Source organism: Dermacentor silvarum, chromosome 8 (genome assembly GCF_013339745.2).
Source record: "Dermacentor silvarum isolate Dsil-2018 chromosome 8, BIME_Dsil_1.4, whole genome shotgun sequence".
Taxonomy (NCBI): Eukaryota; Metazoa; Arthropoda; class Arachnida; order Ixodida; family Ixodidae; genus Dermacentor; species Dermacentor silvarum.
Genome location: NC_051161.1, coordinates 4,819,469 through 4,832,363, shown reverse-complemented (window position 1 = coordinate 4,832,363; position 12,895 = coordinate 4,819,469). Strand labels below are relative to the sequence as shown.

Genomic DNA, 12,895 nt, shown 5'->3' with positions numbered 1-12,895 from the left:
AGGTGCGGCCAAGGCACAGGTCTTCATCCGACGCGTGTCTTCATCTGAGACACACATCAGAGGAGACTTGATAAGCCAGAAAAGATGCAAAAACGAAGGTTCCTGCTTAGTGTGACGCCATAAATTTTGGCAGCATCTGCTAAGGCCCAGTTGGTAAAGATGGACTACATTCTACTCTGAAAGAGGCAAAGATTGAACTTGGCAAATTTGGAGAACATTTACAGCACCACAACATCCCAAATACGGGAAAATACATTGACATTTGTGACGTTACAGTAACGTATGAGGTGGCCAGGTTCTCCTCAAGCTGCTGCGTGCAGCTTTTTGCGTCATCATCCTTGCAACCTTGTTGTTGCACAACAAATTCAATTCAATATTGGCACTGGTGTTACATGAAAATTAGAAAACGGTAGTTCGGTTTTATTTTCTGTTTTAGTAATGAACCTCTAGATGAAAATTAATGAAAAGAGACTTTATTAGCATAACTTAATCTAGCGTTTCTCTTTAGTGTCCCTTTAGTCTCTTGAAGGAATAGCCAGAGGACTTGGAGTGTGCTATAAATGCGTAGTGTATAGACCTACGTAATGGTTGCACCTGTGTGAGGGCCGCAGCCTCAACTTGGCCGCCCCCCCCAAATTAAAAAAAAAAAAAAAGTGCGGCCCTTTCACCAGTCTATATGGTAATTCTTCAGTGTTGCATCTGTTCATCCAGTGGTGCCTTTGGTAAATGTAAAATGCCTGTGTGTTTTGATATAACTTTTTTTTTTGGTGTGCTTTATAAATAAGTATTTCAGTTTCAGTTGTTTGACCGCATGTTTCTTGGTGGCGTGTCAAATATTGCAGATTATCGGTAAAACAATAAATTCAAATAAAGGGTGCTGTTTAGTGTTGGCAACTAAAGCTCTTATCATGGTCTAGCCTGTTGTAACGGATTCGTGACACACCGAATCTGAATTCACAAGTCCAAACGGGACACTTAAGCAAGAGAAATTCTGATTTTGTGGTCGTGTGTAATCATACAGCAAGAATGCGTGACTGTGTCGCTATCTGTGACACTGAGAACAATGCTTTGCTCATGGTGCTTTGAACGAAGGTGAAAAACTCCCAAGACACACGTGTGGCTGCATTCATTTAGGGGCATAAAATGAAGTTGTCATCTCTGCAATACCAACTGTTCGACAGACTGCCATAACTTACAAGACGGTTCACCTGCCAAGTCTAAGTTTGTCAGTGCGAAAACATGCCAATATAAAGGCATTGTTAAGTGCTAGATGCCAGTCTTAGTTTTCTTTAAACGAAGTCTAAAAATCTCACACAGAGTAGCAAATGATGTGAGAATAGTTTTAGATGTTCTTACTTTGCACAGAAGTATTTCTAACTGCAATTAAAATGTTCTTCTGAAAGAAAATTCTGGCTATAAGAGATAAATATATAAATAGAGCGCAATTTTTTACTATCCTTAACGTATAGAAGCCTCATGCTCGTACTTCTGCAGTTATTGCATACAATTTTTTTAAATATGCAGTTTGTTGTATAAATATTTGGGTGAAATATATATATATATATATATATATATATATATATATATATACTCATTTAATTGGCTACGTTTGTTCAGTCATTGTAGGATCTTTTTGCAGTAAGCTAATCTTGCAAGTTCATTGTTTATTTATGCAAGGTGCCTTGGAAGAAACTATCTGCAGCCTTGTAAAAATCAGCGTTTCTATGTTTTCTCCACCTTGCTGGACTTTGCCAGCATATGCTTTTTGCTGTATTTCAGTTAAGACTGGAAAGCTGGAACCTGGTTAACCTTTCTCCTAATTAGTTTTACTACAGATGTAATAAACTCCTGCATAGTGAGTGGGCTGGGTGAAGGTACTTCAGTTTTGTGCTGATGAACGAATGGCACTGTCTTGTTTCCAGAGCTGCGGAGAATGGAGGAGCAGAGCACCCTTATGGCCCGGGAGCGAGAAATGAGGTCAGTGCTTTTTAATGTGAAAGCATTATATGCCCCATTACGCGTGATTGAAAGAGTACCAAAAATGGCCTATGGCACAAGGAGTAAAAACACGTCGGGAAATGCTCAGATTGACGTCAAATTTCTCGGGAGGTTTTTGTAAACAAAGTAAATTAATGACTTTGAAAAGAAAATTTGGTACATTTCAGTCTGGGTGGGAATCGAACCCTGGCCTCCGGGATGCTGTTGTTGATATTGATAGATAACCATTGAGTGATAAAACCTCAAAATGCTATCACTTGAGTGAAGCATGGAAATTTTTTCAGTTTTTTCCTAATGGTGAGCACCTTGCTTGTGTGGGGATGCTCAATTGGTTGGTACTGTGTAGAGTTGAGTTGATCTGGTGGGGATTCAATATTCGCTGTAACCATGCATTTTGTTACATATTCTTTCTGCAGCCTCACAGTTCATTCAAATGTCTCTACTACGAAATACGTTTATATCAAATTATTACAAATTTGTATCTTCCATATGTATTGTGAATGTCTTTAGCACTTTCCTGCCCATGGGAAAAGCAGCACTTTTTGGGTTGTCTAGTAAATACTTTTTTTCCTATCACAGAGCATGCTCATACTAAAGTGTGTAGTATCAAATTAAGGAAGAAATTCTCTGTCTGACGGTACTATTCTAAAACAGCATGTTTATTAAAAAGAAATTGAGAAAAAAAATTTCTAAAACATTTTTTAGAAAGAAAAAATTATATAAAAATGTCATGGTTGCTTCAAACAGAAAAACCTCTAAAAAATTTCAGAATATAAATTTGCAACGCAAAGGACTTGTGCACTATTCTAGCAAATGTCATCATCCTATGTAAAATATTTCTTGAGATATAAAAAAAACGTTAACCTCAATGACTAACCTAATCACAATGCCGAGGTCGACTCCCGGCTGTCTTTTCGCGCGTAACTCAACTCGCTGCGTGGCTGGCGAATGATCCCGACCGAAGGTGCACTCTGCACGTAAGAACTGTGACCTTTAGAACACGCAGGATATCTCGGTGCATGGCAGCTTTGAAGCAAAATCTGACTAACCGAAGTTGTATTCCGCGTCAGTGGTGCTTCCGAAGTCCAAAAACGCGTGCAGATACATTAGAATCGGTAGGAATGTTACATTTTCAAGCATGACCAGCGCACGACGCCGACACCATCTTGGAAACTCCGAGCACTCGTTGCACGCCCTTTCTTTGGATGCGCTTTAAGAGGACCTGTTGTCATTATGATGACAGTTGAGCTTCTTGTGGCTTAGCGTGGGCAGCTTGCTTAAATACTCGCGTGCAGCAAAAAAAGAAAACCGGAAACCTAAACTGACTAAATAGTTCCTAAATAACCCAATAAACGGTGCTAGCTGTCCTAAAGTGCTTGGAAAGTGGCAAAATACGAATTCGCACACATCGTTAGTTGCAACCATCGATAGCGGGCTATCACTGTGAATAGGCGTGGACAGGAAAGTGTTAGAGCGAAGACCAGTGCAATGAATTTGCCTGTACAGAGAAGGAACTTGGGTGTCCGCGATGTTACTGCCTTGCGTAGCCGCCAGTGAACTGTGATGTGCATAGGGAGCCCCAGTCAACACCAAAGCAAAGACTGTGTAGGAAGGTTCGGGCTCTGCAGTAGTTGTAATATCAGTAAATTCCCTTCCCCTCCAACCCCTTACTGTGAGATTCTAGGATTATTTGCATTTGCAACATAGGTGAAACCACAAAAGTGAGGTGAACACCTGCAGACGAACTAAAGGTTTTTACGACAAGGGGGCAACAGGGGCATTCACCACTCTGCGGTTGTACCTTGCATCATTTTCGAGTATTGCCACAAAGCCTATCGGGAACTTCGAAGCCAGCTGCAGTCACACATTCTGTCGAGTGAAATGGGCGGACAAAAATTTTCAAGTTTTCACTAAGTATCTTTTGATTTCATTGTCGAATAAAAGCTTTATTTTGCCGAACATGCTTAATCTGCTCCATTGGAGCTTCACAGTATGGGAAGTGACCTGTATAAGGAATAGTGTTGGACGTCCCAAGTGCTTTGTTGTAAAGGTGTTTGATTGTATTCAGAAATTTTTCTATGAGGTATAACTTGATTTAACCTGGTTTGATATAATTGGGTTTGACTGTATACTCACAATTGTCACTGCAGAATGCATGCGCCATGTTGTAAAATTGTGCATGTCTGTTTCCAGGCGGGAGGAAGAGCGCAGGCGTGAAGAAGAGAGGCGTCGTCGTGAAGAGGCACTCTTCCAACAGCAGCGGCAAGAGGAAGAGATGCGTTCCCGACGTCGGGAAGAAGAATTTCGAGGTGTGCCCCCACCACCACCACCTCCTGGATTGTTAGCCATGGGTGAGTGGCTCAGGCCACCAACCTAACCTCCACGACAGTAGTGCCTTGGCATCGTCAGAGTTACCGTATTTACTCAATTCTAACGCGCCCTCAATTGTAACGCACACCAGTTTTCCGTGACCAAAAGAGAGGAAACAAAAATCCTTTACAGTACCGCGCACCTCATGCTTTCATACAGAAATACAACTATCGTTTAAGATTTACTCCCGATACACTAAAGTTACGATGAACAAAAAAGTCCCAGTTTCACCCGAAAGGCGAAGCATCGATTGCGACAGCTATACGAAGTAAGGATACCGTATTTTCCGGTGTACAAGTCGCGTTTTTTTTTTTTTTCTGAGTTTTTGGTTGGTGCGACCTATGTACAGTAAAACCTCGATAATTCGAACTCGGTTAATTTCGAAATTTCGGTTAATTCGAAGAATTTGAGCGGTCCCGTCATTCTCAATGCAAATTCAACCGGATAATTTGAATGGCCCGCGTGGCTCTATTCGGATAATTCGAAGTTTACGGCTGGTAGCAATGTGCGGCGGTTAGGTTAGGGCGCTCCGTACAGTCGCCAACCGATTTTCCGAGCTCGTGGGGACTGAAAAATAGTCCGAAAAACTCGTAGGCCGAAAAAAGAGAAAATTATTAGTGCGGCTTAAAAAAAACTAATAATGCCCTGCCTCATACTACGCTTGGAGGGGATCGACTTGCTTGGATTTGCGCAGTAGTGACGTCTCCGTGTACAGTCGACACGAACGCCACCGCGTTGGCGATCTCCGCCAACGGAGTTCGCCATGGAGATCCAAGCAACGAGCTTCGCACCGCTTAGCTCTCACGAAGGCACAGGAGTTAGCGCCGATCACTGAGACATGGGTCTCCGAGACACCTGCTCAATATACACGCCGCGTTCAAAATGGTAACCGAAACTTTAGAGATAAAGAAAAAATCAACTAGCTGAATTAACAAGTGCGGAGTCTGTGCGCATGAGCGCGGCCGCCGCAGCGAGCGAAGGTTCGTGCGATCTATTGCTTCAATGGAAACTGAGCGGCGAAAGCACAGCGCATACAAAGGTCAGGGCAGTCTGGAGATTGCTTTCAAGATACGGTGCGCGCGACTAAGTACGCAGTTGTTAGAAGAGTAGAAGTTGTCCGGTATATCCAGCAAGTCAAAATTTTTGAAGTCAAAACACCCCCACGCCCGCTTTCGCGGCAGTTATTGATTCCGTGAACATCGTCCGCAACTTTGTTGAGTGCAGTGCGGGTGATATTTGTATGCTACGTGCTGTGAGCCAGCTGCAGAGCATGGCACTAGGGGCGGCGAACTACCGCACCAAGTAATCCCGCATCAGTGATTACTTCGAGTAATCTTTCTCGGAAATGGAAAATAAAGGCGGTTTCTTTTTGCAGCAAGTTCTTGCTTGTTTTATTTTTTTTATTCATTTCGGTTAATTCGAAAAGCCGCTTAATTCGAAGAAGTTTTGTGGTCCGGCGACCTTCGAATTATCGAGGTTTTACTGTACGTTGTTTTTTTTTTCTTTTTCCCGGAAAAACTGCCGTCAAAATCGGATTCGATGTTATGGCCACGTACGCGAGGCGCGCTGGTTGACTTAATTGCTGCGACACGCAGCAATTAAGTCAACCAGCGAATCGACTGACCCTGAAATCATCGCATCTGCAGATCGCTGTCAAGATACAGCGCGCGCCGCTTCGCAAACTACGCAGTTGCTACCAGAGTATACAAGCCGCCCCCCCTCCCTCCTTCCCGCACTGCCTTCCCGCTTTCCTCCCTCGTGCCTGATTCGGCTCACCGTCGCACGCTTTCATTCGCACATAAAGCTACATATGGCTCGTGGAGACGATGTTATCTCCCCTGGACATTATATGGAACATCGCGGCAAAAATGCGTCTGGAGGCGAAATATATGGCACCCATACGCTTGCGCATGGCCCGCGTTTACGGAGTGAAACATCACTGTATTTTTTTTTTTAAGTCGCTTACTGAATGAACAGGTGCGTCTTATACACCGCTGCGACTTATACACGTTTTCTTTTTTTCCGAAAAAGCTGCCGTTTTTAGGGGGGTGTGTGTCTTGGGAGTTATAGTCTAGAAAATACGGTAGTAGTTTTATCAGCCGTATAAACTTGTAAACATTCGCTGTTTTACTAAGTTGGTAGACTAATGCCTAAGCACACGTACTACAGCACATGGTCGAAGCTACAGGAGCTAGGCTCGAAGTGCGTAGGAAGCGGCCATATTGAAATGCCGATGGCGATATGGTAGCTCAAATTTAGGGTCGTACTCAAATCTAATGCGCAGGCAATTTTTGGACCCGTTTTATCAGGGAAAAAAGTGCACGTTAGATTCGAGTAAATACGGTAGCCATCGTGGAATATGCGGCTGTGGCGTGGAATATGCGGCTGTGGTCATGTACGGCCTACTCATTTGTGTTTGTTACAGTAGTCTCCAGACACCGTGGGGTCTCACTCGTGCTCTTGGGACAAAGGAATGACAACACAGTAGTGTAAACAATCAAAGGGCATTTATTGCACCTTTCATACACTAATGCATGCTAGCCGTATTACTACCCATAGAACATTCACATGGGGGTGCGACAAATCAAGGAATTCAGACTCACTGCGACCAGACAGCGAGCACCGGACAGCGAGCGAATATGTTCGCCCCATGCTATGACACCATCGCCTAGTTGTTCATGTGTACAGTCACGCGAACGGTGGCGCATTCTAACGATCCGTGTTGATCCATACCAGTGTCCTGCTCCTAGCCTCGCGAGACGGTCTTGCGAAGCGAGCCGGCGCACGTGCGAAGCGTCCATGCTGCTTGCTTGCTGACCCTAATGCTAAAGAACCAGCGCCTTCTTCCTTTTGCGCCCAAGTAACCTCGCTGTTAGGTGGCGTTGGCAGCGCATCACTAGTGCCATCTCTCGTAACAGCTACGCCGACTGCCGCCAGTGCTTAACTACGCGGGGAAGCCCGATTACAGGAGACGGGAGCCATGCAGGAAAACATCAGGGGACACGTGAAAGGTGAAAGTCTCGCATCCCCACAATACAGGGGCGTACCAACTATTTCTCGAGTCGGGGGGGGGGGGGGGGGGCAAACTGCAAACGAATTGATGTCTCTCTATATATAGATATATATATACTGTCACGGGATGTTCTTGCAAGTCCACAGGGCGTCTGACTGAAGTACAAGAAGACGGAGCAGTCTCAGCTGGACACCGATCGAGCGCGCACTCCTAGTTCGTCGACTTCCTCTTTCACACTTCACCGTGCCGGCACCGATAATCTCCAGTACAATCACCCCCCCGCACAGAAAGAAGCCATCCTGGCGACCTAGGGAAAAGACAGCATCGGCGGGTCGTAACACGGTTTAAGCCAGGCTACATGAACTATTTCGCGCCCTCGGCAACGGCGATCAGAAGACGGCGCGAGCGGCTCGATGACATAGTTCACAGGTGATGCTTGCTGCAGTACGCGGTAGGGACCGTGGTAGTTGGACAAAAACTTAGTGGATTGGCCGGGGGAAGTAGCCGGGACCCGAAGCCAAACAAGCATTCCGGGAGAATAGCGGGCACTAGGAGCGGATGCGTCATTGCGTGATTTTTGGCGCCACTGATCTTGGGAGGTGAATGAGCGGGCTAGTTGGCGACATTCTTCAGCATAAGCAGCTGCTTCTGAAACAGGTGTCACTTCAGAAGCGTCAGGACGGTAGGTGAGAATGGTGTCTAAGAGGCAGGAAGGTTCTCGGCCATAGAGAAGAAAGAAAGGAGAGAAGCCGGTGGTAGTTTGCGGGGCAGAGTTATAGGCGTAAGTGACAAAAGAAAGAACGCGGTCCCAATTGGAGTGATCGCCAGACACATACATGGCAAGCATGTCGCCAAGCGTACGATTGAAACGTTCTGTCATGCCGTTAGTTTGTGGATGGTAGGCGGAAGCGGTGCGATGAACGATGTTGCACTCCTTTAGCAGGGCCTGGATGACATTGGAGAGAAAGACCCGCCCACGGTCACTTAATTATTCACGTGGAGCACTGTGTCGCAGAATGAGGTGGCGAAGAAGGAAGCAAGCGACGTCTTTCGCAGTGGACGCCGGCAGCGCAGATGTTTCGGCGTACCGTGTGAGGTGGTCTACGGCAACAATGATCCATCGGTTACCGTCCGGAGTGCTTGGAAGGGGGCCGTAAAGATCAATTCCAACACGGTCGAATGGTCGAGCAGGGCAGGGTAAAGGTTGCAGGGGACCTGCAGAACTCTGAGGAGGGGTCTTGCGGCGTTCACACGTTGCACATGAATGGACGTACTGGCGAACGAATCTGTACATGCCTCGCCAGTAGAATCGAAGACGGGAATGCGTTTTGAAGACGCCGGCGTGGCCACATTAGGGGTCATCGTGGAAAGCGGCGCAGATGTGTGAGCGCAGGTGACGGGGAATAACGAGCAGCCATCGACGGCCGTCGGTGAGGTAATTCCGTCGATACAAAAGGTCGTCGCGGATGGCAAAGTGGTGTGCTTGACGACGCACGGCGCGTGAGAGAGATGCATGTGAGCGGTGAGACAGGAAGTCCAGCAGTAGAGAGATCCAGGGATCTTTACGCTGCTCGGCCGGCATGTCATTGAAGCTATGAGCTGACAAATCGCAGGTGGGAGTTAAGGAGCAAACAGAGGCAGGAGGTAGCGGAGAACGGGATAGGGCGTCGGCATCTGAATGTTGGCGTCCAGAGCGATAAATGACACGTGTCATACTCTTGAAGCTGTAAGGCCCAACGAGCGAGGCGGCCACTGGGATCTTTCAAGGTCGATAACCAGCATAAGGCATGGTGATCAGTGACAACGTCAAACTCACGGCCATAAAGATAAGTACGAAATTTGCTGATTGCCCAAACAATCGCCAAACATTCTTTTTCCGTCACAGAATAGTTTGATTCTGCCTTCGTTAGGGTGCGGCTGGCATATGCGACACCGTACTCGTCAAAGCCATCTTTGTGTTGGGCGAGAATGGCGCCAAGTCCGACAACGCTAGCATCCGTATGTATCTCAGTAGGCGCATTGGGGTCGAAGTGGCGCAGTACTGGAGGGGACGTAAAGAGCCGGCGGAGCCTCATAAATGATTCGTCACACTCCGAGTTCCAAGCCGACAGGTCTGAAGTGCCATTAAGAAGCAGCGTCAAGGGAGCGATGATCGAGGCAAAATTACGGATAAACGCCGGAAATAGGAAGACAAACCAATGAAGCTCCTCTAGTTCCTTTAGAGTAGTGGGCTTGGGGTACTCCGCAACGGCGCAAAGTTTGGCAGGATCAGGCAGAATTCCCTCTTTGGAGACGACGTGGCCTAGGATCGTAAGCTTACGGGCACCAAAATGACATTTTTCAAATTGAGTTGCAGCCCAGATGACGTGAGACAGGCAAGAACTTGCTCAAGGCGGGCGAGATGCGTATCGAAATCGGTAGAAAAGACCACAATGTCGTCTAAGTAGCAAAGGCATGTGTGCCATTTAAGACCCCTGAGAATAGCGTCCATCATTCTCTCGAAAGTTGCAGGCGCGTTGCAAGGGCCGAAAGGCATTACATTGAACTCGTATAATCCATCAGGAGTTACAAAAGCCGTTTTTGGACGGTCGGCTTCAGCCAACGGCACTTGCCAGTACCCGGAGCGCAGATCCAGTGAAGAGAAGAACTCGGCTCCCTGTAGGCAATCTAGGGCGTCGTCGATGCGTGGTAGGCGATAAACATCCTTGCGGGTAATCTTGTTGAGTCGGCGGTAATCGACGCAAAACCTGATTGAGCCATCCTTTTTCCGCACCAGCACGACCGGAGACGCCCAAGGACTGTGGGAGGGCTGGATCACACCTCGTTTCAGCATGTCGTCAACGTGTTCGTCAATGACACGGCGTTCGGCTGCGGAGACATGGTATGGACGTTGGCGCAATGGAGCATGGTGACCGGTGTCAATACGGTGAACAAGCGCTGTCGTGCGCCGAAGGAAGGTTGGCCGAGGTCGAAAGAAGCACGAAAACGTTCAAGAAGTTCAACAACTTCACTGCGTTGAGCGGGCGTAAGCGTGTCATCGATGGTATGCAAGAAAACATTGGGGAAACGCGAGGCTGGTGCGGTAGCAGAAGTGATGGCACCGATAGGCAGTGGCGACTTATCGGAAGGTAGGTCAAATGGACTAATGACGTCAACAGTGTCTACACACCCCACACATTCACTGTGTAAGAGAGTTGAAGGACATGGAAATGGATTGCACGCATAAATGGCAGCGGAACCATCGGTGAGTGTGATGACTGCAAACGGGAGTAGAAGTAGAAGGTTCCGTCAACGCGCACAATCTTCAGATGGTGTAAAAAGAGCTGTCGTGGCGGGGGCAGAGTCACAAGAGACGGGCACCAAGGCGGCAGAAAAAGAAGCGATAATGACGTCAGCGGTGACGATCACTTTAGGAGAACGGTTCGGGAGGTCGACGGTAGTGTCACGGAACGGAGACAAAGCCAGTTGCGTGCGAGCGCAGTCGACAACAGCATGATGTCCTGAATCATAACACGAGCGGTACATGCGGCCGAAGGCTTGACTTGCTGCGAGCTTGCCGTGCGTAGGGAAATATCTGGTTCAGGAATCGTTACTTTTTTGAGTTTGCGGCAGAGGTCTTCACTTATAACAGAAACGGCAGCCCCCGTATCGACAAGAGCTGTTGTTCGGCGCGTCACAACGAAAATAAAGTCCACGGCGGCGACAGAAACACGCGACATGTCCCGGAATACCGCATGCGAAACAGATAGGGCGGTTGTCCGGAGTACGCCAAGGGTTAAGAGAAGGTCCGGAAGGCGATAAGGGCACGTGAACCGGGCGTACCGGAAGTGGCGACGAGTAGAAACTAGCGGCGGGTCTGGAGGTAGTAGGCATCGGTCGTGGAGGAGGTCGGTTGAGAGCGGCAGTGTAAGTCAGAGGCGCAGTCACAGGCGGCGGTGGAGAGGGAGGTGGGAGCGCCTCAGAAACTTGTGCTTGGATCACACGACGGAGCGATGGTTCTAGCGTGGAAGCAGGCTCAGCAACACATGCTACAAGAGATAGCTGGCGAGCCACTTCTTCCTGAATGTAATGTTGAATCTGCGGCAGCAAGCCGGAGTGATCAGCGCTAAGGCATCCAGGCTCCAAGGCCGAGAGGTCCGCGGATTGCACACTGGTGCGACGGGTGGAAAGGCGCTGCTTGCGCAGCTCGTCGAAGCTTTGACAGAGCTCAATTACTTGTGCAGCTGTCGTAGGGTTCTTGGCCACGAGCATATGGAAGGCATCGTCGTCTATGCCTTTCATAATATGCCTTATCTTATCGGCTTCAGTCATGGACGCATTCACGCGCTTACAGAGGTCGATGACGTCCTCAATGTAGCTCGTGAAGGTTTCACCGCTTTGTTGAGCGCGACCACGCAAACGGTGTTCAGCACGGAGTCTGCACACAGCGGGGCGGCCGAACACCGAAGTGAGGGTCTCGGTGAAAGCTGACCAGGTTGTAAATTCGGCTTCGTGGTTCCACAGATTTGCCACATCAGTCAGATAAAAGATGGCGTTGGTCAGCTTGTCGCGATCAGCCGACTTGTTATGCGCGCTAACGTGGTCATACTCTGCAAGCCAGTCCTCCACGTCGTGATCGTCGGTGCCGCTGAAGATGGCAGGGTCGCGCTGACGTACCGCACCAGAACACACAACAGCCGGGGGGGCGGGAGCGGATTGCGAAGGGCCAGCTTCGTCGGTCATTGTGGCCGCAGATGGCAACGTACGGCTGCAGAGCTCCAGGTCAGGGAAGACGTTAACCCAGCGCTTCCACCAAATGTCATGGGATGTTCTTGCAAGTCCACAGGGCGTCTGACTGAAGTACAAGACGGAGCAGTCTCAGCTGGACACCGATCGAGCGTGCACTCCTAGTTCGTCGACTTCCTCTTTCACACTTCACCGTGCCGGCACCGATAATCTCCGGTACAATACATATATTGCACTTAATTTATATGGTGGTAAGATACGGAGACTGCAACGCTATGTAGGCTATCTCTGGACGGAGATTCAATAGCTCCCAACGATTTCATGCCGTAAGGCACACCAATCGTTGGGCTCGGCTGATTATCATTCTTTATCCGGACGTTCCCTTCGCTCGCAAGCTGATTGTGTTTTCAAATACGGATATAGCGGTCCCAAAAAAACTGGGCATGATGCAAGTAGCGCAAGCTGGCATTTGTTGCGGCAGGAATTGCCCAATGCCAGGCCTTCTCCGCAACGCGAGCGTATATGGCGAAGTCCCGTGCGTCGTCCGTCAGAGCTTGTCCCGAGGAGGCACAAAAGACATGTAGTAAAGAGAAGCATTGCTTTATCAAGAACGAAAATTGAGCTTCAGCTGTAGTTTTGTTTGACTTTCAAGCGTGCAGCCGAAGGCGCCCACTTTCAAAAGTGTGTGCCTTTTACTGCCCCCAAGAGCTCTAATCTCCACAGGTACATCCAAAATAGCTGAGGGGCCGCCAGTAAATTTATTAGGCGTACGAGTGCTCGTACTGTGAT

General features: G+C 48.1%; 1 protein-coding gene across 4 annotated transcripts in view; it reads left to right on the top strand.

Moving 5' to 3' along the window:
- The first annotated feature begins 1,636 nt into the window (after positions 1-1,636).
- LOC119460537 (GRB10-interacting GYF protein 2-like) overlaps positions 1,637-12,895 on the top strand; it is a 34,813-nt gene continuing 23,554 nt past the window's right edge. The window contains exons 1-2 of one of the 4 annotated variants that reach the window (XM_037721462.2): positions 1,637-1,977; positions 4,192-4,307. In XM_037721462.2, the coding sequence (XP_037577390.1) occupies positions 1,934-1,977; positions 4,192-4,307 (160 nt within the window). In that variant the 5' untranslated portion in view covers positions 1,637-1,933. Of the gene's footprint in view, positions 1,978-4,191; positions 4,350-12,895 lie in introns of all 4 variants that reach the window. The other 3 variants (XM_037721463.2, XM_037721460.2, XM_037721461.2) reach the window with 3 other exon arrangements.